General features: G+C 40.1%; 1 protein-coding gene across 1 annotated transcript; it reads right to left on the reverse strand.

The window, feature by feature from the left end:
* Positions 1-18,561: 18,561 nt before the first annotated feature.
* LOC112757218 (uncharacterized) lies at positions 18,562-19,570 on the reverse strand. The gene is made up of 2 exons (XM_025805826.1): positions 19,382-19,570; positions 18,562-19,107 (listed from the first exon to the last, which is right to left on the reverse strand). The coding sequence occupies exons 1-2, from the start codon at positions 19,568-19,570 to the stop codon at positions 18,562-18,564; spliced, it is 735 nt and encodes a 244-aa protein (XP_025661611.1).
* Between the last annotated feature and the right edge of the window lie 1,961 nt (positions 19,571-21,531).

Genomic DNA, 21,531 nt, shown 5'->3' on the forward strand with positions numbered 1-21,531 from the left:
GGCATTGTTTTTAGTATGTTTTTAGTAGGATCTAGTTACTTTTAGGGATGTTTTCATAAGTTTTTATGTTAAATTCACATTTCTGGACTTTACTATGAGTTTGTGTGTTTTTCTGTGATTTCAGGTATATTCTGGCTGAAATTGAGGGACTTGAGCAAAAATCAGATTCAGAGGTTGAAGAAGGACTGCTGATGCTGTTGGATTCTGACCTCCCTGCACTCAAAGTGGATTTTCTAGAGCTACAGAACTCGAAATGGCGCGCTTCTAATTGCGTTGGAAAGTAGACATCCAGGGCTTTCCAGCAATATATAATAGTCCATACTTTGGTCAAGAATAGACAACGCAAACTGGCGTTCAACGCCAGCTCTCTACCCAAATCTGGCGTCCAGCGCCAGAAAAGGATCCAAAACCAGAGTTGAACGCCCAAACTGGCACAAATACTGGCGTTCAACTCCAAGAAGGACCTCTACACGTGCAGCACTCAAGCTCAGGCCAAGCACACACCAAGTGGGCCCCGGAAGTGGATTTATGCATCAATTACTTATTTCTGTAAACCCTAGTGACTAGTTTATTATAAATAAGACCTTTTACTACTGTATTAGACATCTTGGATCGTATTTTGATCCTGTGATCACGTTTTGGGGGCTGGCCATCTCGGCCATGCCTGGACCTTTCACTTATGTAATTTTAACGGTAGAGTTTCTACACTCCATAGATTAAGGTGTGGAGCTCTGCTGTTCCTCAAAGATTAATGCAAAGTACTACTGTTTTCTATTCAATTCATCTTATTTTGCTTCCAAGATATTCATTCGCTCTTCAACCTGAATGTGATGAACGTGACAATCATCATCATTCCCTATGAACACGTGCCTGACAACCACTTCCGTTCTACATTAGAATTGAATGAGTATCTCTTAGATCTCTTAATCGGAATCTTCGTGGTGTAAGCTAGAATGATGGCGGCATTCAAGAGAATCCAGAAAGTCTAAACCTTGTCTGTGGTATTCCGAGTAGGATTCAATGATTGGATGACTGTGACGAGCTTCAAACTCGTGATTGCTGGGCGTAGTGACAAACGCAAAAGGATAGTAAATCCTATTCTAGCAGGATCGAGAACCAACAGATGAATAGCCGTGCCGTGACAGGGTGCGTTGACCATTTTCACTGAGAGGATAAGATGAAACCATTGACAAGGGTGATGCCTCCAGACGATTAGCCGTGTCGTGACAGGGAATTTGGATCATTTTCCCGAGAGAAGACCGAAAGTAGCCATTGACAGTGGTGATGTATCACATAAAGCCAGCCATGGAAAGGAGTAAGACTGATTGGATGAAGATAGCAGGAAAGCAGAGGTTCAGAGGAACGAAAGCATCTCTATTCGCTTATCTGAAATTCTCACCAATGATTTACATAAGTATTTCGATCCTTTACTCTATGTTTATTTAATTATTATCCGAAAACACCATTATCAATTTATATCTGCCTGACTGAGATTTACAAGGTGACCATAGCTTGCTTCATACCAACAATCTCCGTGGGATTCGACCCTTACTCACGTAAGGTATTACTTAGACGACCCAGTGTACTTGCTGGTTAGTTGTGCGAAGTTGTGAACCATGGTATTGGCATCATGTTTTTGGCGCCACTACCAGGGAAAGAAAGAGCGATGAATTTTACATAATTAAAGTGTAATCACAATTTCTGCGCACCAAGTTTTTGGCGCCGTTGCCGGGGATTGTTCGAGTTTGGACAACTAACGGTTCATCTTGTTGCTCAGATTAGGTAATTTTCTTTTTGTTTTGTTTTCAAAAATTTTTCAAAAATCTTTCAAAAATTTCCCCTTTGTTTTCGAAAATTTTTTTTAAAATATAATTAAAAAAAATAATGTTTTCAAAAATAAATTATTCTATGGCTTCAAAACTTTCATGAATGAATTCTAGAGTTTCATGGTAACATATTGAATCCTATCTGGCTGAAAAGCCATATCCAAACTCCTTTGGGATTGGTCTTCAACTAATCACCTCAATGGATGTAAATCCATTCTAAAGCTTGACTGGCTATTAAGCCATGTCTAACCCTCAGATTGGAGCTTTAGACTAAAGAGTACAAGATTCCTGGAATTCATATGAAAAATTTTGAATCCTTATATTTTTTTTTCTCAAAATAATTTTCGAAAATTTTAAAATAAAAATACAAAAAAAAAATCATAAAATCATAAAAATCAAAAATATTTTGTGTTTCTTGTTTGAGTCTTGAGTCATGTTATAAGTTTGGTGTCAATTGCATGTGCATCTTGCATTTTTCGAAAATTCTCATGCATTCATAGTGTTCTTCATGATCTTCAAGTTGTTCTTGGTAAGTCTTCTTGTTTGATCTTTGCATTTGCATGTTTTATGTCTTTTCTTGTTTTTCATATGCATTCTTTGATTCTTAGTGTCTAAGCATTAAAGAATTCTAAGTTTGGTATCTTGCATGTTTTCTTTGCATTAAAAATATTTCAAAAATGTGTTCTTGATGTTCATCATGATCCTCATAGTGTTCTTGGTGTTCATCTTGACATTCATAGCATTCTTGCATGCATTCATTATTTTGATCCATAACTTTCATGCATTGCATCATTTTTCTTGTTTTTCTCTCTCATCATTAAAAATTCAAAAATCAAAAAAATATCTTTCCCTTTTTCTCTCTCATAAATTCGAAAATTAGATTTGACTTTTTCAAAAATTTTTAAAATCTAGTTGTTTTCATGAGTCAAATCAAATTTTCAATTTAAAAATCTTATCTTTTTCAAAATCTTTTTCAAAAACCAAATCTTTTTCATTTTTCTTAGTTATTTTCGAAAATTCCAAAAATATTTTGCAAAAATTTTTTTCTTAATTTTACATCATATTTTCGAAAATAACATCATCAATTAATGTTTTGATTCAAAAATTTCAAGTTTGTTACTTGCTTGTTAAGAAAGATTCAAACTTTAAGTTCTAGAATCATATCTTGTGATTTCTTGTGAATCAAGTCATTAATTGAGATTTTAAAAATCAAATCTTTTTCAAAACTAATTTCAATCATATCTTTTCAAAAATATCTTCTCATCTTATCTTTCTCAAAAATATGATTTCAAAATATCTTTTCTAACTTCCTAACTTCTTATCTTTTCAAAATTTGTTTCAACTAACTAACTAACTTTTTGTTTGTTTCTTGTCTTTTTCAAAACTACCTAACTAACTCTCTCTCTCTCCAATTTTCGAAAATATCTCCCTCTTTTTCAAAATTTCTTTTTAATTAACTAATTATTTCAATTTTTAAATTTTTATTTTCGAAAATTACTAACCTTTTTCAAAAACTATTTTCGAAAATCACTAACTCTTTTTTTCAAAAATAATTTTCAAAAATTCTCTTCTCTCTTATCTCCTTCTATTTGTTTATTCATCTACTAAAATCTCTCCCTCACTCACAAAAAAAAAGAGGATTTCTATTATTATTATTTTTCTGTGCCCTCTTCTTTGTCATATGAGCAGGAGCAAGGACAAGAATATTCTTGTTGAAGTAGATCCAGAACCTGAAAGGACTCTGAAGAAGAAGCTTATGATCCTGAGAACCCTGCAATAGCAGAAGTGAATTACTTAGGTGAACCTTATGGAAACACCTATAACTCATCATGGAGAAATCATCCAAATTTCTCATGGAAGGATCAAAAGCCTCAACAAGGCTTTAATAATGGTAGAAGAAACAGGTTTAGCAATAGCAAGCCTTTTCCATCACCCACTCAGCAACAGACAGAGAATTCTGAGCAGAATCCATCTAGCGTAGCAAACTTAGTCTCTGATCTATCCAAGGCCACTGTAAGTTTCATGAATGAAACAAGGTCTTCCATTAGAAATTTGGAAGCACAAGTGGGCCAGCTGAGTAAAAGGATCACTGAAATCCCTCCTAGCACTTTCCCAAGCAATACAGAAGAAAATCTAAAAGGAGAGTGCAAGGCCATTGACATAACCAAAATGGCCAAACCCAATGAGGGAGAGGAGGACGTGAATCCCAAGGAGGAAGACCTCCTGGGACATCCAGTGATCAATAAGGAGCTTCCCTCTGAGGAACCAAAGGAATCTGAGACTCATCTAGAGACCATAGAGATTCCATTGAACCTCCTTATGCCCTTCATGAGCTCTGATGAGTATTCCTCTTCTGAAGAGAATGAGGATGTTACTGAAGAGCAAACTGCCAAGTTTCTTGGTGCAATCATGAAGCTGAATGCCAAATTATTTGGTATTGAGACTTGGGAAGATGAACCTCCCTTGTTCACCAATGAACTAAGTGATCTGGATCAACTGACATTGCCTCAGAAGAGACAGGATCCTGAAAAGTTCATAATACCTTGTACTATAGGCACCATGATCTTTAAGGCTCTATGTGACCTTGGTTCAGGGATAAACCTCATGCCCCTCTCTGTAATAGAGAAACTGGGAATCTATGGGGTGCAAGCTGCTAAAATCTCATTAGAGATGGCAGACAATTCAAGAAAACAGGCTTATGGACAAGTAGAGGATGTGTTAGTAAAGGTTGAAGGCCTTTACATCCCTGCTGATTTCATAGTCCTGGACACTGGAAAGGAAGAGGATGAATCCATCATCCTAGGAAGATCTTTCCTAGCCACAGCAAGAGCTGTGATTGATGTGGACAGAGGAGAATTAATCCTTCAATTGAATGAGGACAACCTTATGTTTACAATCAAGGATCTCTCTCTACATCCATAGAGAGGAAGCATAAAAAGCTTCTCTCAAAGCAGAGTCAAACAAAGCCCCCACAGTCAAACTCTAAGTTTGGTGTTGGGAGGCCACAACCAAACTCTAAGTTTAGTGTTGGAGAGTCTCAACAATGCTCTGAACATCTGTGAGGCTCCATGAGAGCCCACTGTCAAGGTATTGACATTAAAAAAGCGCTTGTTGGGAGGCAACCCAATTTTTATCTAACTATATTTTTCTTAGTTATATGTCTTTATAGGTTCATGATCATGTGGAGTCATAAAATAAATATAAAAATTAAAAACAGAATAAAAAACAGCAGAAGAAAAATCACACCCTGGAGGAAGCATCTGCCTGGCGTTCAACGCCAGAACAGAGCATGGTTCTGGCGCTGAACGCCCAAAATGGGCAGCATCCTGGCGTTGAACGCCCAGAACAAGCATGGTTCTGGCGTTCAACGCCAGAAATGGCCAACAAATGGGCGTTGAACGCCCAAAATGGGCGCCAACCTGGCGCTGAACGCCCAGAGTTGTATGCAAGGGCATTTTACATGCCTAATGGGTGCAGGGATGTAAATCCTTGACACCTCCGGATCTGTGGACACCACAGGATCACCTCAAGATCTGTGGACACCACAGGATCATCTCAGGATCTGTGAATCCCACAGGATCCCCACCCACCTCACCCTCTCTCTTTCTATTTATGGTCATCCCTTCTGTTTTCCATTCACCACTCACATCCATACACACATCCCTCCATCTCCTCCATATATTCTTCTTCTTCTTCCTCTATTCTTTCTTCTTTTGCTCGAGGGCAAGCAACATTCTAAGTTTGGTGTGGTAAAAGCATAAGCTTTTTATTTTTCCATAACCATTAATGGCACCTAAGGCCAGAGAAACCTCAAAGAGGAAAGGGAAGGCAAGTGCTTTCACCTCTGAGCCATGAGAGATGGAAAGATTCATCTCTAAAGCCCATCACTAAGAAAAAGATGGAGCAAGCAAGAGAGCCCATTCATGGAGCTCAAGAGGCGTATGAAGCTCATTACCATGAGATCCTTGAGATACCTCAGGGGATACACTTCCCTCCACAAAACTATTGGGAGCAAATCAACACCTCCCTAGGAGAATTAAGTTCCAACATGGGACAACTAAGGGTAGAACATCAAGAGCACTCCATCATCTTTCATGAAATTAGAGAAGATCAAAAAAGCAATGAGGGAGGAGCAACAAAGACAAGGAAGAGACATAGAAGAGCTCAAGGACATCATTGGTTCCTCAAGAAGGAAACGCCACCATCACTAAGGTGGACTCATTCCTTGTTCTTACTTTCTCTGTTTTTCATTTTCTATATTATGTGCTTATCTATGTTTGTGTCTTCACTACATGATCATTAGTAGTTAGTAACTATGTCTTAAAGTTATGAATGTCCTATGAATCCATCACCTCTCTTAAATGAAAAATATTTTAATTCAAAAGAACAAGAAGTACATGAGTTTCGAATTTATCCTTGAACTTAGCTAAATTATATTGATGTGGTGACAATGCTTCTTATTTTCTGAATGTATGCTTGAACAGTGCATATGTCTTTTGAAGTTGTTGTTTAAGAATGTTTAATATGTTGGCTCTTGAAAGAATAATGACTAGGAGACATGTTATTTGATAATCTGAAAAATCATAAAAATGATTCTTGAAGCAAAAAAAAGCAGCAAAGAACAAAGCTTGCAGAAAAAAAAAAGGCGAAAAAAAAAATAAAAAGAAAAAGCAAGCAGAAAAAGCCAAAAGCTCTTAAAACCAAGAGGCAAGAGCAAAAAGCCAATAACCCTTAAAACCAAAAGGCAAGGGAAAATAAAAAGGATCCCAAGGCTTTGAGCATCAGTGGATAGGAGGGCCTAAAGGAATAAAATCCTGGTCTAAGCGGCTAAACCAAGCTGTCCCTAACCATGTGCTTCTGGCGTGTAGGTGTCAAGTGAAAACTTGAGACTGAGCGGTTAAAGTCAAGGTCCAAAGCAAAAAAAGAGTGTGCTTAAGAACCCTGGACACCTCTAATTGGGGACTTTAGCAAAGCTGAGTCACAATCTGTAAAGGTTCACCCAATTATGTGTCTGTGGCATTTATGTATCCGGTGGTAATACTGGAAAACAAAGTGCTTAGGGCCACGGCCAAGACTCATAAAATAGCTGTGTTCAAGAATCATCATACTGAACTAGGAAAATCAATAACACTATCTGAACTCTGAGTTCCTATAGATGCCAATCATTCTGAACCTCAATGGATAAAGTGAGATGCCAAAACTATTCAAGAGGCAAAAAGCTATAAGTCCCGCTCATTTGATTGGAGCTATGTTTCATTGATAGTTTGGAATTTATAGTATATTCTCTACTTTTTATCCTATTTGATTTTCAGTTGCTTGGGGACAAGCAACAATTTAAGTTTGGTGTTGTGATGAGCGGATAATTTATACGCTTTTTGGCATTGTTTTTAGTATGTTTTTAGTAGGATCTAGTTACTTTTAGGGATGTTTTCATTAGTTTTTACGTTGAATTCACATTTCTAGACTTTACTATGAGTTTGTGTGTTTTTCTGTGATTTCAGGTATTTTCTGGCTGAAATTGAGGGACTTGAGCAAAAATCAGATTCAGAGGTTGAAGAAGGACTGCTGATGCTGTTGGATTCTGACCTCCCTGGACTCAAAGTGGATTTTCTGGAGCTACAGAACTCAAAATGGCGCGCTTCCAATTGCGTTGGAAAGTAGACATCCAGGGCTCTCCAGAAATATATAATAGTCCATACTTTGGTCAAGAATAGACGATGCAAACTGGCGTTCAACGCCAGCTCTTTGCCCAAATCTAACGTCCAGCGCCAGAAAAGGATCCAAAACCAGAGTTGAACGCCCAAACTGGCACAAATACTGGCGTTCAACTCCAAGAAGGACCTCTACACGTGCAGCACTCAAGCTCAGCCCAAGAACACACCAAGTGGGCCCCGGAAGTGGATTTATGCATCAATTACTTATTTTTGTAAACCCTAGTGACTAGTTTATTATAAATAAGACCTTTTACTACTGTATTAGACATCCTGGATCGTATTTTGATCCTGTGATCACGTTTTGGGGGCTAGCCATCTCGGCCATGCCTGGACCTTTCACTTATGTAATTTTAACGGTAGAGTTTCTACACTCCATAGATTAAGGTGTGGAGCTCTGCTGTTCCTCAAAGATTAATGCAAAGTACTACTGTTTTCTATTCAATTCATCTTATTTCGCTTCCAAGATATTCATTCGCTCTTCAACCTGAATGTGATGAACGTGACAATCATCATCATTCCCTATGAACGCATGCCTGACAACCACTTCCGTTCTACATTAGAATTGAATGAGTATCTCTTAGATCTCTTAATCGGAATCTTCGTGGTGTAAGCTAGAATGATGGCGGCATTCAAGAGAATCCAGAAAGTCTAAACCTTGTCTGTGGTATTCCGAGTAGGATTCAATGATTGGATGACTGTGACGAGCTTCAAACTCGTGATTGCTGGGCGTAGTGACAAACGCAAAAGGATAGTAAATCCTATTCCAGCAGGATCGAGAACCGACAGATGAATAGCCGTGCCGTGACAGGGTGCGTTGACCATTTTCACTGAGAGGATAAGATGAAACCATTGACAAGGGTGATGCCTCCAGACAATTAGCCATGCCGTGACAGGGCATTTGGATCATTTTCCCGAGAGAAGACCGAAAGTAGCCATTGACAGTGGTGATGTATCACATAAAGCCAGCCATGGAAAGGAGTAAGACTGATTGGATGAAGATAGCAGGAAAGTAGAGGTTCAGAGAAACGAAAGCATCTCTATTCGCTTATCTGAAATTCTCACCAATGATTTACATAAGTATTTCTATCCTTTACTCTATGTTTATTTAATTATTATTCGAAAACATCATTATCAATTTATATCTGCCTGACTGAGATTTACAAGGTGACCATAGCTTGCTTCATACCAACAATCTCTGTGGGATTCGACCCTTACTCACGTAAGGTATTACTTGGACGACCCAGTGCACTTGCTGGTTAGTTGTGCGAAGTTGTGAACCATGGTATTGGCATCATGTTTTTGGCGCCACTACCAGGGAAAGAAAGAGCGATGAATTTTACATAATTAAAGTGTAATCACAATTTCTGCGCACCAGACATCTTCTACTACGGGCTTATAGAAGAAGCTCAGATGTCCCTAGACCACACAGCTGGTGGATCTATACACATGAGGAAAACTATTGAAGAGGCTCAAGAGATTATTGATATAGTTGCTAGAAACCAGCATCTGTACATAAGTAATGGGTCCTCCATAAAAGAAGAAGCCAAAGCAGTATCTACTGAACTTGGTCCTCCAGAACAAGTTGCTGAACTCAATCAACAAGTGTGCTTTCTAACAAAATAGCTAGCGGAATTCAAGGAGATGCTACAAGACACTAAAAATGCTAATAAAAATATGGAGGTACAATTGAATCAGACAAAACAGCATTTATCAAGGCAGATAACAGATGAGAGCCAGGCAGTTCAATTAAGAAGTGGAAAAACATTAAATACCTTACTTCAAAGCAGCAGAAAGCAAAGGAAAGAACAACTGACAGAGGATGAGCAAAATATTATCCAAAATCCCTCTGAGGACAGTAAGAGCCCAGAGAAGAACAATTCTGACGTTCAAACACCAGAAACAGGCAAGGAGCTAGCGTCAAACGCCCAATGGAAGCTCAGTTCTGGCGTTCAAATGCCAGAAGCAGGTAAGAAGCTGGCAGAGCTTCTAACCCTGGCATCCAAACGCCAGTGATGGATCAGACACACCCAAGTGCTGATAGCAACCCCTCTAAAAGGGCTTCTCCAACCACCTCTATAGGAAATAAACCTGCAGTAACTAAGGTTGAGGAATACAAAGCCAAGATGCCTTATCCTCAAAAACTCCGCCAAGAGGAGCAGGATAAGTAATTTGCCCGCTTTGCAGACTATCTCAGGACTCTTGAAATAAAGATTTCGTTTTCAGAGGCACTTGAGCAAATACCCTCTTATGCCAAGTTCATGAAAGAGATCTTGAGTCATAAGAAGGATTGGAGAGAAACTGAAAGAGTTCTCCTCACTGAAGAATGCAGTGCAGTCATTCTGAAAAGCTTCCCAAAAAAGCTTAAAGATCCCGGGAGCTTTATGATACCATGCATATTAGAGGATAATTGCACCAAGACAGCTTTATGTGATCTTGGGGCAAGCATCAACCTAATACCTGCATCCATTATCAGAAAGCTTAGTTTAACTGAAGAAGTCAAACCAACCCGGATATGTCTCCAACTTGCTGATGGCTCCATTAAATACCCATCAGGCGTGATTGAAGACATGATTGTCAGGGTTGGGCCATTCACCTTCCCCACTGACTTTGTAGTACTGGAAATGGAGGAGCACAAGAGTGCTACTCTCATTCTAGGAAGACCTTTTCTAGCAACTGGACGAACTCTCATTGATGTCCAAAAGGGGGAAGTAACCCTGAGAGTCAATGAGGATGAGTTTAAGTTGAATGCTGTCAAAGCCATGCAGCATCCAGACACACCAAAAGACTGCATGAAAGTTGATCTTATTGACTCTTTAGTAGAGGAGATCAACATGGCTGAGAGTGTCGAATCAGAGCGGAAAGACATCTTTAAAGATGTTCAGCCTGATCTGGAGGATTCAGAGGAATTGAAAGAGCCCCTGAAACTTCCTCAGGAAGAGGAAAAACCTCCTAAACCCGAGCTCAAACCATTACCACCATCCCTAAAATATGCATTTCTGGGAGAAGGTGACACTTTTTCGGTGATCATAAGCTCTGCTTTAAATCCCCCGGAAGAGGAAGCGCTACTTCAAGTGCTAAGGACACACAAGACAGCTCTTGGGTGGTCCATAAGTGATCTTAAGGGCATCAGCCCAGCAAGATGCATGCACAAGATCCTATTGGAGGACGATGCTAAGCCAGTGGTTCAACCATAGAGGCGGCTAAATCCAGCCATGAAGGAAGTGGTGCAGAAAGAGGTCACCAAGTTACTAGAGGCTGGGATTATTTATCCTATTTCTGATAGCCCCTGGGTGAGCGGATAATTTATACGCTTTTTGGCATTATTTTTACATAGTTTTTAGTATGATTTAGTTTGTTTTTAATATATTTTTATTAGTTTTTAAATAAAAATCACACTTCTGGACTTTACTATGAGTTTGTGTGTTTTTCTGGAATTTCAGGTAATTTCTGGCTGAAATTGAGGGACCTAAGCAAAAATCTGATTTAGAGGCTGAAAAAGGACTGCAGATGCTGTTGGATTCTAACCTCCTTGCACTCAAAGTGGATTTTCTGGAGCTACAGGAGTCCAAATGGCGCGCTCTCAATTGTGTTGGAAAGTAGACATCCAGGGCTTTCCTGAAATATATAATAGTCCATACTTTTCCCGAGTTTCGATGATGCAAACTGGCATTCAACGCCAGTCTTCTGCCCTATTCTGGCGTTAAACACCAGAAACAGGTTACAAGTTGGAGTTAAACGCCCAAAACAGCTTGCAACCTGGCGTTTAACTCCACAAACAGCCTAGGCACGTGTAAAGCTCAAGTCTTAGCCCCAGAACACACCAAGTGGGCCCCAGAAGTAGATTTATGCACTATCTATCATAGTTTACTCATTTTCTGTAAACCTAGGTTACTAGTTTAGTATTTAAACAACTTTTAGAGATTTGTTTTGTACCTCATGACATTTTCACGTTTTACATTGTATTTCTACGGCATGAGTCTCTAAACTCCATTGTTGGGGATGAGGAGCTCTGCTGTGTCTCGATGAATTAATGCAATTACTTCTGTTTTCTATTCAAACATGCTTGTTTCTATCTAAGATGTTCATTCGCACTTCAATATGATGGATGTTATAATCCGTGACATTCATCACCATTCTCAACTTATGAACGTATGATTGACAATCACCTCCGTTCTACCTTCGATTGAATGAGTATCTCTTGGATTCCTTAATCAGAATCTTCGTGGTATAAGCTAGAATCTATTGGCAGCATTCTTGAGAATCCGGAAAGTTGAAACCTTGTCTGTGGTATTCTGAGTAGGATTCAGGGATTGAATGACTGTGACGAGCTTCAAACTCACAAGGGTTGGGCATAGTGACAGACGCAAAAGGATCAATGGATCCTATTCCAGCATGAGTGAGAACCGACAGATGATTAGCCATGCGGTGACAGCGCACCTGGACCATTTTCACTGAGAGGACGGATGGTAGCCATTGACAACGGTGATCCACCAACACACAGCTTGCCATAGGAGGAACCTTGCGTGCGTGAAGAAGAAGACAGGGGGAAAGCAGAGATTCAGAAGACAAAGCATCTCCAAAACTCCAACATATTCTCCATTACTGCATAATAAGTATCATTTATTTTATGCTATTTACTCTTCATAAATATAATCACTCTTATCATTGATTTCCTGACTAAGAATTACAAAATAACCATAGCTTGCTTCAAGCCGACAATCTCTGTGGGATCGACCCTTACTCACGTAAGGTATTACTTGGATGACCCAGTGCACTTGCTGGTTAGTGGTACGAGTTGTGAAAAGTGTGATTCACAATTCGTGCACCAGTCCACAATTCAAATCATTAACCAAGAGTATTAGTCTCGAGTCGTTCTCCCTAGGAGTTGCCCTATGGTGCACATCATTGGGTATGAGTCTCTTGATGTTTGAGGTTGAATGCGAGAAATATAAACAAGCTTGCATAAAAGTAGTAAACAAATAACAATGAAACTAAGGGACACAAGAATTTAAAATCAAGCAAGAGTGAATGACAATCAATTGATATAGAAGCCTTGGCTAGGGTTGAGTATTGGAAGTCCTATCATTCTCCATCAATTATCATTATTATCTCCATCAATTGTGACATCAATTGGTCGTTGCTCCACTTAGTTAACCTCTAACTATGAAGGAAAGTCAAGTGGATATAATCAATTTGAGTTCACAGGTCCTAGTCTAATCCTAGGGAGAGACTAAAGTTAGTGTCATTCAAATCAATTAGCAATTTCCAATTGTCAATCAACAAAAGACCTTGATAATTCAAGTGTCTCCAATTACCCAACCCCTAAGCCAAGAGAGAAGAACTACTCCATAGCTATAGTTGACATTTTATCAAGAATTTGGTGAGCAATAATGGAAGACATCATAAAATTGAGAAGAGAATGTGAATTAAAGTTATCTATTGCAAACAATTAAGAATCCAACAATTGATAACAATTACACGAAATTCCTCAATTCATTAATGGAAATCAAAGTAACAAGGTCTAGATCCAAGATCTACAATGCTAGAACAACAATAACACTAAATTGAGAGTAGAAGAAGAGGATCTACAACTAGAACAATGTAGAATTGAATCAAATTCATATCTCACCAAAGAATCCAAGTACATTTGGGAGTGAGAAAGCTAAAACCTAGAGAGAAGTTGGAGTTTTTCTCTCTAAAAATGTAACTTCCAATAGTAACTAACTAAAAATGAGTAAAAGATGTGTTCCCGTTCAATCTGTGGTTCTTTTAACCTTTTCCCGCCAGAATTCCATTCAGAACTGACCCTGGAAACCCTCTGAAATCGCTAGGCATGTTTTCACTAAAGAGGTCACGTGCGCGCGTCACGCGTACGCGTCGTCTGGGTTTTGAGATCCACGCGTGCACGTTAGGCGTGCGTACGTGTCGATGAAGGTTCCACCCAGCCACGCGTACGCTTGCGCGCCAATTCCAAAATTCAGCTTGCACGCGTGCGCGTCGATACCAATACTCCAAGGCTCCATTTTTTAAGCTCCTTCCACTTATGCATGCTTCCTTTCCCTTTTCTAGACCATTCTTACCCTTATATGCCCTGAAATCACTTAACAAACAGATCATGGCATCAAATGATAATAAAGGGAGATAGAAATATAGCTTTAGGGCTCAAAAAGTATGTTTTCAACCATTAAGCGAAATTGGGAAGGAAACACAAAACCATGCATTTTATATGGATAAGTGTGATGGAATATTGATAAAACCACTCAAATTAAGCACAAAATGTATCACTAAATAGCGGTGCATCAAATCTCTCCACACTTAAACCAATTATTTCCTCATGCTAAATATTAAAAGACCAAAGAACTTAGGAGTTTATTGATATGCAATATACCTAAATACATGCAACTAATGCAAATGTATCTACCTACTTGGTTAAGGGTAAACCAACTTCCAAGAATGTATATATATAAAAGTACATAGGGTTAAAATGACAACCAATTCATAATCCTACTAATTCAAGCATCAAAGTAGAGTGTATATACTTGCATGAAGAAAGCTCGTGAAAGCCGGGGACAAGGAATTGAGCATCAAACCCTCACCGAAAGTGTTTGCACTCTAGTCGCTCAAGTGTTTAGGTTTGATTCACTCAATCCTCCTCTGATCATGCTTTCTAAGATTTATTTTTCATCTAGCAATCAACACTTATTCAATGCATGTGTACACATATCATGAGATCTTTTCTTAGGTTGTAATGGGGCTAGGGTCAAGGTAAGGTCATATATGGATAAGTGAGCTCAAGATTTGAATCTTTGATCAACATAAGCTTCCCACCTAACCTATACAACAACCAATAACAATCTAAGACAAGCCTAACTACCCATTCTTCACTCTTTCACATACTCATGCATTCTTTCTTTTCACCACAATACGTATGCATTGATCATTATTGGGCTTCACTTTGGGGCATTTTGTCCCCTTTTTATTTCTTTTTCTATATATATTTTTTTCTTTTGATGTATATATTTTTTCTTTTTATTTTCTCATCATTTTTTTTCTTTCTTTTTACTTTTTCAATATAGCATACACAAAAGCATCAATGCATATGGTTTTACATTTAATCCACACATGAGTATGTACCCAATTCTCAATGGTGTCAACAAAAATACAACACACACCTTTTCCAACCAATGCCCTAAGTTTCCCCACACTTGAATGATGCAAACACTCAATAGCCTAAGCTAATCAAAGATCCAAATTAAGAATATTTCTTGTTTTTCGCTTTACGGCTTGTAATGTGCTAATATTGAGAACAAAGGGGGTTAAAATAAGCTCAAAGTTGGCTAGCAATGCTTGATGAAAGGTGAGCTTTTTTTGGGTAAGTGAGCTAAGTGAAGTGATGGCCTCAATCATATAAATTTATGTATACAAGGAATAGTGGACATAATGAATCAAACAAATCAAAGATTACAATCATAGAAAGAGAACAATGCACACAAGAAGGAAGATAAGTGGTTATAAGATGTAACCACACAATTAGGCTCAAAACTCACAAGCTTGTGTTCTTAGCTCAAAACCATGTTCCAAAATACATTCTTCAAGCAAGATTAACACAAAAAATTTCCAAACTGGTAGGGTGCCCTATAGATGATTTCTTGGAAAAGAAGTTATCACCCTAATCAAGTAGTTCTAACATAAAAAGAAAAAAGCGTTCAAACACATAAACTAACCATGCAATCTATTCTAACTAAGGGAAGAAGAATCAAAATCATGGGTGTTGGAAAGAAAAGTTACCTACGGAAGTCGGTAACCGACCTCCCACACTTAAAAGTTTGCACGGTCCTTCGTGCCTTGGGTGATACGCAAAGCGGGATCAAGGTCGCTATCTCCATCATTTGAGCCTTGAGTGCTTTCTTTGCTATGGTCCAAAGTGGATGAGGAGATGACCGGCTCTTCCGTAGGTGGGTTAGTACAACCCCAAAGCCTCTTCAAGTAGGCAAATTGGCGTTTGTTACGCCTCTCATATCGATCTATCTTCTCATGAAGCTCTACAAACAATTGATGGGTGGACTTTGGTGGTACGGATGAGGTGGTAGGAATGGTGTAAGGGGAAGCTATGTCAATGTTGTTGGTGTTCGCCAGAGGCTTGAGATATTTCCTGGTTGGGACGACATCACCCTTTACCAGAATCGTTGCTTTCCGATCCTTAGTCTCCCGGGGAACACCAGCAGCAGCAACTAACTCCGTCACCAGGGCGGGAAAAGGTAGGTTACCCTTGGCATGTACACGACCCATGGCTTGGTGGATGAGGCGAGCAATGTTGATTGGCCGCTCCGTGAGTATGCACCACACTAGCAAGGCTAGGTCCATAGTGATCAACGTCTCGTAAGTGCTGGGAAACACGTAATGAGACAAGATCTGGGTCCATGCTCGAGCCTCTATGGTGAGAAAGTGCGCAAGAATTCCCTTAGGTCGGGGCCTGAGTCTCCCTCGGGTCCAAAATGACTCCGGGTCGGCAATGACTTGGCAGATACTATCCCAATCAAAGACAAAATCAAAGTCATCACGCTGGCGTAGGACCTCTTGGTAACCATCTACCTCATCCGCCACTGGCAAGACTCTAAGTACTTCTTGAATAGCTTTTTCCGAGACTGGGACTTGCTTCCGGCGCACAAAAATAGTCTGAAGAGAAGGGGAGTGGTAATTGGTGTAAAACTCCACCACTCCAGAGAGATTGGCCTCTTGTGGTCTTCGCATGAGAAATCCCCATCCTTGCCACTCAATGCGAAGTATGACAACCTGTACTAAATGCTCCGAAGGGGTAAGAAGAGGTTCCGAATGATAATTCCTTGCAATCATGATGGGGATCATAAGTTCACAATAGCGGTTGGGAAATCTAGTGGGATCTCTCGCAGGGTTGTCCTTCTCTTGTGCATCAATATTAATGATGCTTCGCGCCTTCTTGGAGAGAGACTTAGCTTGGGGCGCATGGGGCGCCTTGGCGGTGGTTCTTTGAGGTGCCTTTTTGGTAGGCGGCTTCTTCGATGCCTTTTCCTTGTCCCTTTTAACGGCCATCTGGAAAAGGGGAGGAAAGGAGAAGACATTAAACTCAAAAAAACAACACTTGAATTTTAACATGCAAGTGACACAAATGCCACAAAAGAATAGGTGTCTTGAGAAACATGACAGCTGCAACATGCAAGCAAGACAACAATTGAAACATGGGGTGATGCATTAGCATGGGATGCAAGAGTGAGATAAGCATGCAAGTAAACGGCATGAGAGAGAAAAGCTCAAGCATCCATAATAATACAAGGTAGCATAAGCAAGAAGGGAATGAGCACAAGAAAGTCATACACCTAATCTAATTCCATGACAATGAAGCAAACAAATAAAGTAAGGTAGAACTAGAGAAAGTGGAACTAATAGTCTTACAATATGCCACAAAGAAGCAAGTCTTAGAAAATGAGCATGTGAATGGGGAATATGAAGAACAATAGGCTCAACGCACATAAAAATAAGCAAGTGTAATTAGAAAGGGCTTCAAGTTGAAATCAGTGTTAAATTTGAAATAGGAACTCATTGGTGCCTTTCATCGAATATTTGGTGTGCAACCCTCAAAGAATAAGCAAGTGGAGGAAATTCAGCAATGTAGCACCCACAAAATGAAATACAAATTATCAAACAACACCAAACAAGAGATAAGTCCAACAAGAAAAAGCAAAACATATCAAAATAACCCAACAATGCAAGAGATAAGTCCAATCTCAATAAGAATGCATTAATCAAAATGTAACTAAGAAGAAATGGGAAAGAAAACAGAGGAATGCAACTAAAGAAAGAAAAATTGAAAAAAAAAGAAGAGAAGAAGAGGTAGTAGAAAACCTTGAGTAGAGAGAGAATGCAAGGTGTAGTGCAATTGGAGAGAGGAGAAAAGAAGTGGAAGGAAGAGAGAATATGGGGCCGCCGAAGGTGGTGGTCGGCGGTGGGTGATGCCGCCGGTGGTGGTGGCGGAGAGACGGTGAGAGGAAGGGGTGAAGAAGAAAGGGAGGAGAAAGGAGGAGGAAAATGGGAGAAGAAAACCAAACAGGGCGCACTGCAGCATAAGTCGCGTCGCAAAGCCGATGCGTGCGCGCCACATGCGCGTATGCGTGGATGAGTTGTAAAACGAAGAGGGGCGCGTGAGCACCACCCACGCATACGCGTGGGTTAGTAGACAGGTAAGGGACGCGTATGCGTCCCAGCGCGCGTATGCGTGGAGGTAGGTGCACGTTTCGCGCAGTGCTCGTGTGATGTTTGTGCAACTCTCGGGTTTCATGTACCATGGGTGGCATGCAAAGCAACCGACGCGTGAGCGTGCCCTATGCATATGCGTGGGTCAGGATTGCGCGTTTCGCGCAGTGTTCGCGCGATGTTCGCGCAACTCTCGGAAAAATGTACCAAGGTGGCACATAGAGCAACCGACGCGTACGCGTCATAAGCGCGCACGCGTGGATAACCATGGGGAATAGGCGACGCATGAGCTTGCCTCACGCATACGCGTGGATAGGCATTCGCGCGTTTCGCGCAGTGCTCGCGCGATGTTTGCACAACTCTCGAGAAACTATACCAAGAGTTGCAAAAGCGCAAGCGACGCGCACGCGTCCTGCACGCTTAAGCGCGGACCCCCTTTTTTTTCATACGCATGAGGAGAGTCAATTTAAGCACAAAATTGGTAGTGATGCATGCTAAAGGGGTCAAAATCATCAAAAATCTCATGCAACACTCAACCTTAAGCATTTCCTCAACATCTCAATTCAATCAAACCATTATCAATCGACTCCTCATGAGAAATTTAGCACAAAAATCAAGAAAAAAACAATTATGTGAACAACTCACAAGTTAAGCACTCACAAGAGTCACAAAGATGCAAAAAGGGCTATATGTAAGAAACTATATACAAAGGAAGATCATACCGTCGTGGGATGTCTCCCACCTAGCACTTTTGTTTAACGTCCTTAAGTTGGACGATCATGAGCTCAAATCTCCTAGCCTTCGGGTGCATCCTCGAGAAGGAACACCTCGACCTCCTTGTTGCCTTTCATCTTTTCTCCATGGTATAGCTTTAGACGGTGACCATTAACTTTGAAGATGTTGGGGCTTGAAGGGTGTTGTAGGTGGTAGACTCCATATGGTTCCGCCTTCTCCACTTTATAAGGACCTTCCCACCTTGACCTCAACTTTCTGGGCATCAACCTCAACCTAGAGTTATAGAGGAAAACCAACTCTCCCTCTATAAACTCTCTTCTTCTTATTTGTTTATCGTGTACCGCTTTCATCTTCTCCTTGTAGAGCCTAAAATTCTCATAGGCTTCCAATCGAAGGTTCTCAAGCTCCACCGACAGTAACTTCCTTTCGACTCCAACCCCAAATCCGGTGTATAACTCTTTTACGGTCCAATACGCTTTATGTTCTATCTCCACTGGGAGATGGCAAGCCTTCCCATAGACCAACCGGAATGGGCTCATGCCAATCGACATCTTGTAAGCTGTCCGGTAGGTCCAAAGCGCGTCTACAAGCTTAGCACTCAAATCCTATTTTGATGCAATTAATAGGTGCATACCAAGGGATAACTTCGGAGATTGCTAGCAAGCCCTCAAGAAGGAAGATATCATTAATAGGAGTGGAATCGCCCTTTGTGTGCTCAAGGCGACTCAAGTGGTCCGCCACTAAGTTTTGCGAACCACTCCTATCTTTGATTTCAAGGTCAAATTGTTGCAATAGCAACACCCATTATATCAACCTTGGTTTGGATTCCTTTTTGGCCAACAAATATTTCAATGCCGCATGATCCGGGTATACTATCACCTTAGAGCCAAGTAAATAAGTCCGGAATTTATCGAAGGCAAAGACAATAGCTAACAATTCTTTCTCGGTGGTAGTATAATTAGATTGCGCTCCATCTAAAGTCTTAGAGGCATAGGCAATGACATAAGGAATTTTGCCCTCACGTTGACCTAGCGCCGCTTCCACCGCATAGTTTGAGGCATCACACATGATTTCGAAAGGTCTAGTCTAATCCGGTCCTCTCACTATGGGAGCTTGGGTCAAAGCAATTTTAAGCTTGTCAAAAGCCTCCATGTACTCTTCACTCAATTCAAATTCCACATCCTTTTGCAACAATCGAGAGAGAGGTAATATCACCTTACTAAAGTCCTTAATGAATCGTCGATAAAACCCTGCATGTCTAAGAAATGCACAGACTTTCCTCAAAGAAGAGGGGCCATAAACTTAATGCACGAAAACTTGTCTCTCAACAAATTTCCCTTCGGCAAGTATACCGAATTGTCGTCAAGTAAAAACTCACAATAGAGTGAGGTCGAATCCCACAGGGATTGATTGGTCAAGCAACTTTAATTAGAGGAATGTTCTAGTTGAGCTAAGCAGAAATTGAGTTGGGGAATTGCAAAAACTTAAATGGCGGGAAAGTAAATAACAGAAAATGTAAATGCTGGAAATAAATGACAGAAAGTAAATGGCATAAGGTAAATTGCAGAATCTTAAATGGGAATTTGGGGAGATGAGCATAAAAGTAAATGACAGAAAATAAAGAGAAGGGGTAAGATCAGAATTGGGGAATTCATTGGGCTTAGGAGATGTTGCATTCTCCGGATCAAGTTCATGCTCATCTCTTCCTCAATCAATGTATTCATTGATCTCCTTGGCAATCTTAAGTGATTGGATTCCAATTCCTTGGCAACCCAATCTCTCTAAGCTTGAACAATTGCCCAATTCCTTGATTTAATTGCTCATGGGAAGAGATGAAGTTTGGTCACTGATTATACCACATGCATTCCCAAATCAAAGTGTTGGTAGGATTATATGTCACTATATCCATCCAAACCCCAATTTGGTCCAACATGAGAAAGTAATTCTAGCATAATCTCCTCATTCCTCTTCCAAGGTTCCGAGGAAATCCAATTATGGAGAGCTTCTCTTCCAAGATAGCTAACCAATTGGATGAAGAATGAAAGCTTTCTAGTAAAATCAAGAGAAAAGAAAGAGGAAGAATAATAAAAACTATTATTGATCCATCAAATTACAACAGAGCTCCCTAACCCAATGAAAAGGGGTTTAGTTGTTCATAGCTCTGGAAATGGAAAGCAAAAATGAAAAGTACATTCTGAAAATATGACTAGAAGTTGCAGAGAAAGTAAAAATATACAGAGTATAGTTCTCCAAAAAATGCCAAGCTCTCTCACTAGTTCAAAACTACTCCTATATATACTACTCTTCTGATCTTCTAGTTGGCTCTTCAAGTCTTGGATATGGGCCTTTGATCTTTAGTTGAAGCAGTTACAGTCTTCAGTGGGCTTAGCTTTGCTTCAGAGAGAAAGTGAGTAAGGCATGGTAGCAAGTTAGTTAGGACGTTAGTGGCGTTAACGTTAAGTGTAAATTCAGGTTCGAAAACGTTAGTGACGATAACCTTTTTCACTAACGCTCTAAAACTAATTGACCTATGTTAACTTCAACGTTAGTGGCACTAACGTGACCACTAACGTTGGCTCTTGGTCCTTCGCAAACGTTATTGGCATTCACCTTTTCCAATAACGTTGCTCCTTGCTTCTTTTACCCACGTTAGTGATCCACATTAGTGTAACTAACGTGGCCCTTAACGTGGGTATGCCCAAGCTTCAAGAGCATTAGTGACACTTACCTTTGTCACTAACGCTTCAAATGCCCCTTCTTTCCACGTTAGTGTCTCACGTTAATTGCATTAACGTGACCACTAACGTGGTGGTGATTGCCATCTCTAACGTTAGTGACAAAGGTGAGTGTCACTAATGTTGGCCTATCATTCCTTGCTCCATGTTACCCTTCACGTTAGTGGTCTTAACGTGAACACTAACGTGGGCAATATTGCCTTAGTCCAACGTTAGTGACAAAGGTGAGTGTCACCAACGTTAGCGATTCCTTGCTCCTCCCACGTTAGAGTTCACGTTAATGTAATTAACGTG

This window comes from Arachis hypogaea, chromosome 16, assembly GCF_003086295.3.
Source record: "Arachis hypogaea cultivar Tifrunner chromosome 16, arahy.Tifrunner.gnm2.J5K5, whole genome shotgun sequence".
NCBI lineage: Eukaryota > Viridiplantae > Streptophyta > Magnoliopsida > Fabales > Fabaceae > Arachis > Arachis hypogaea.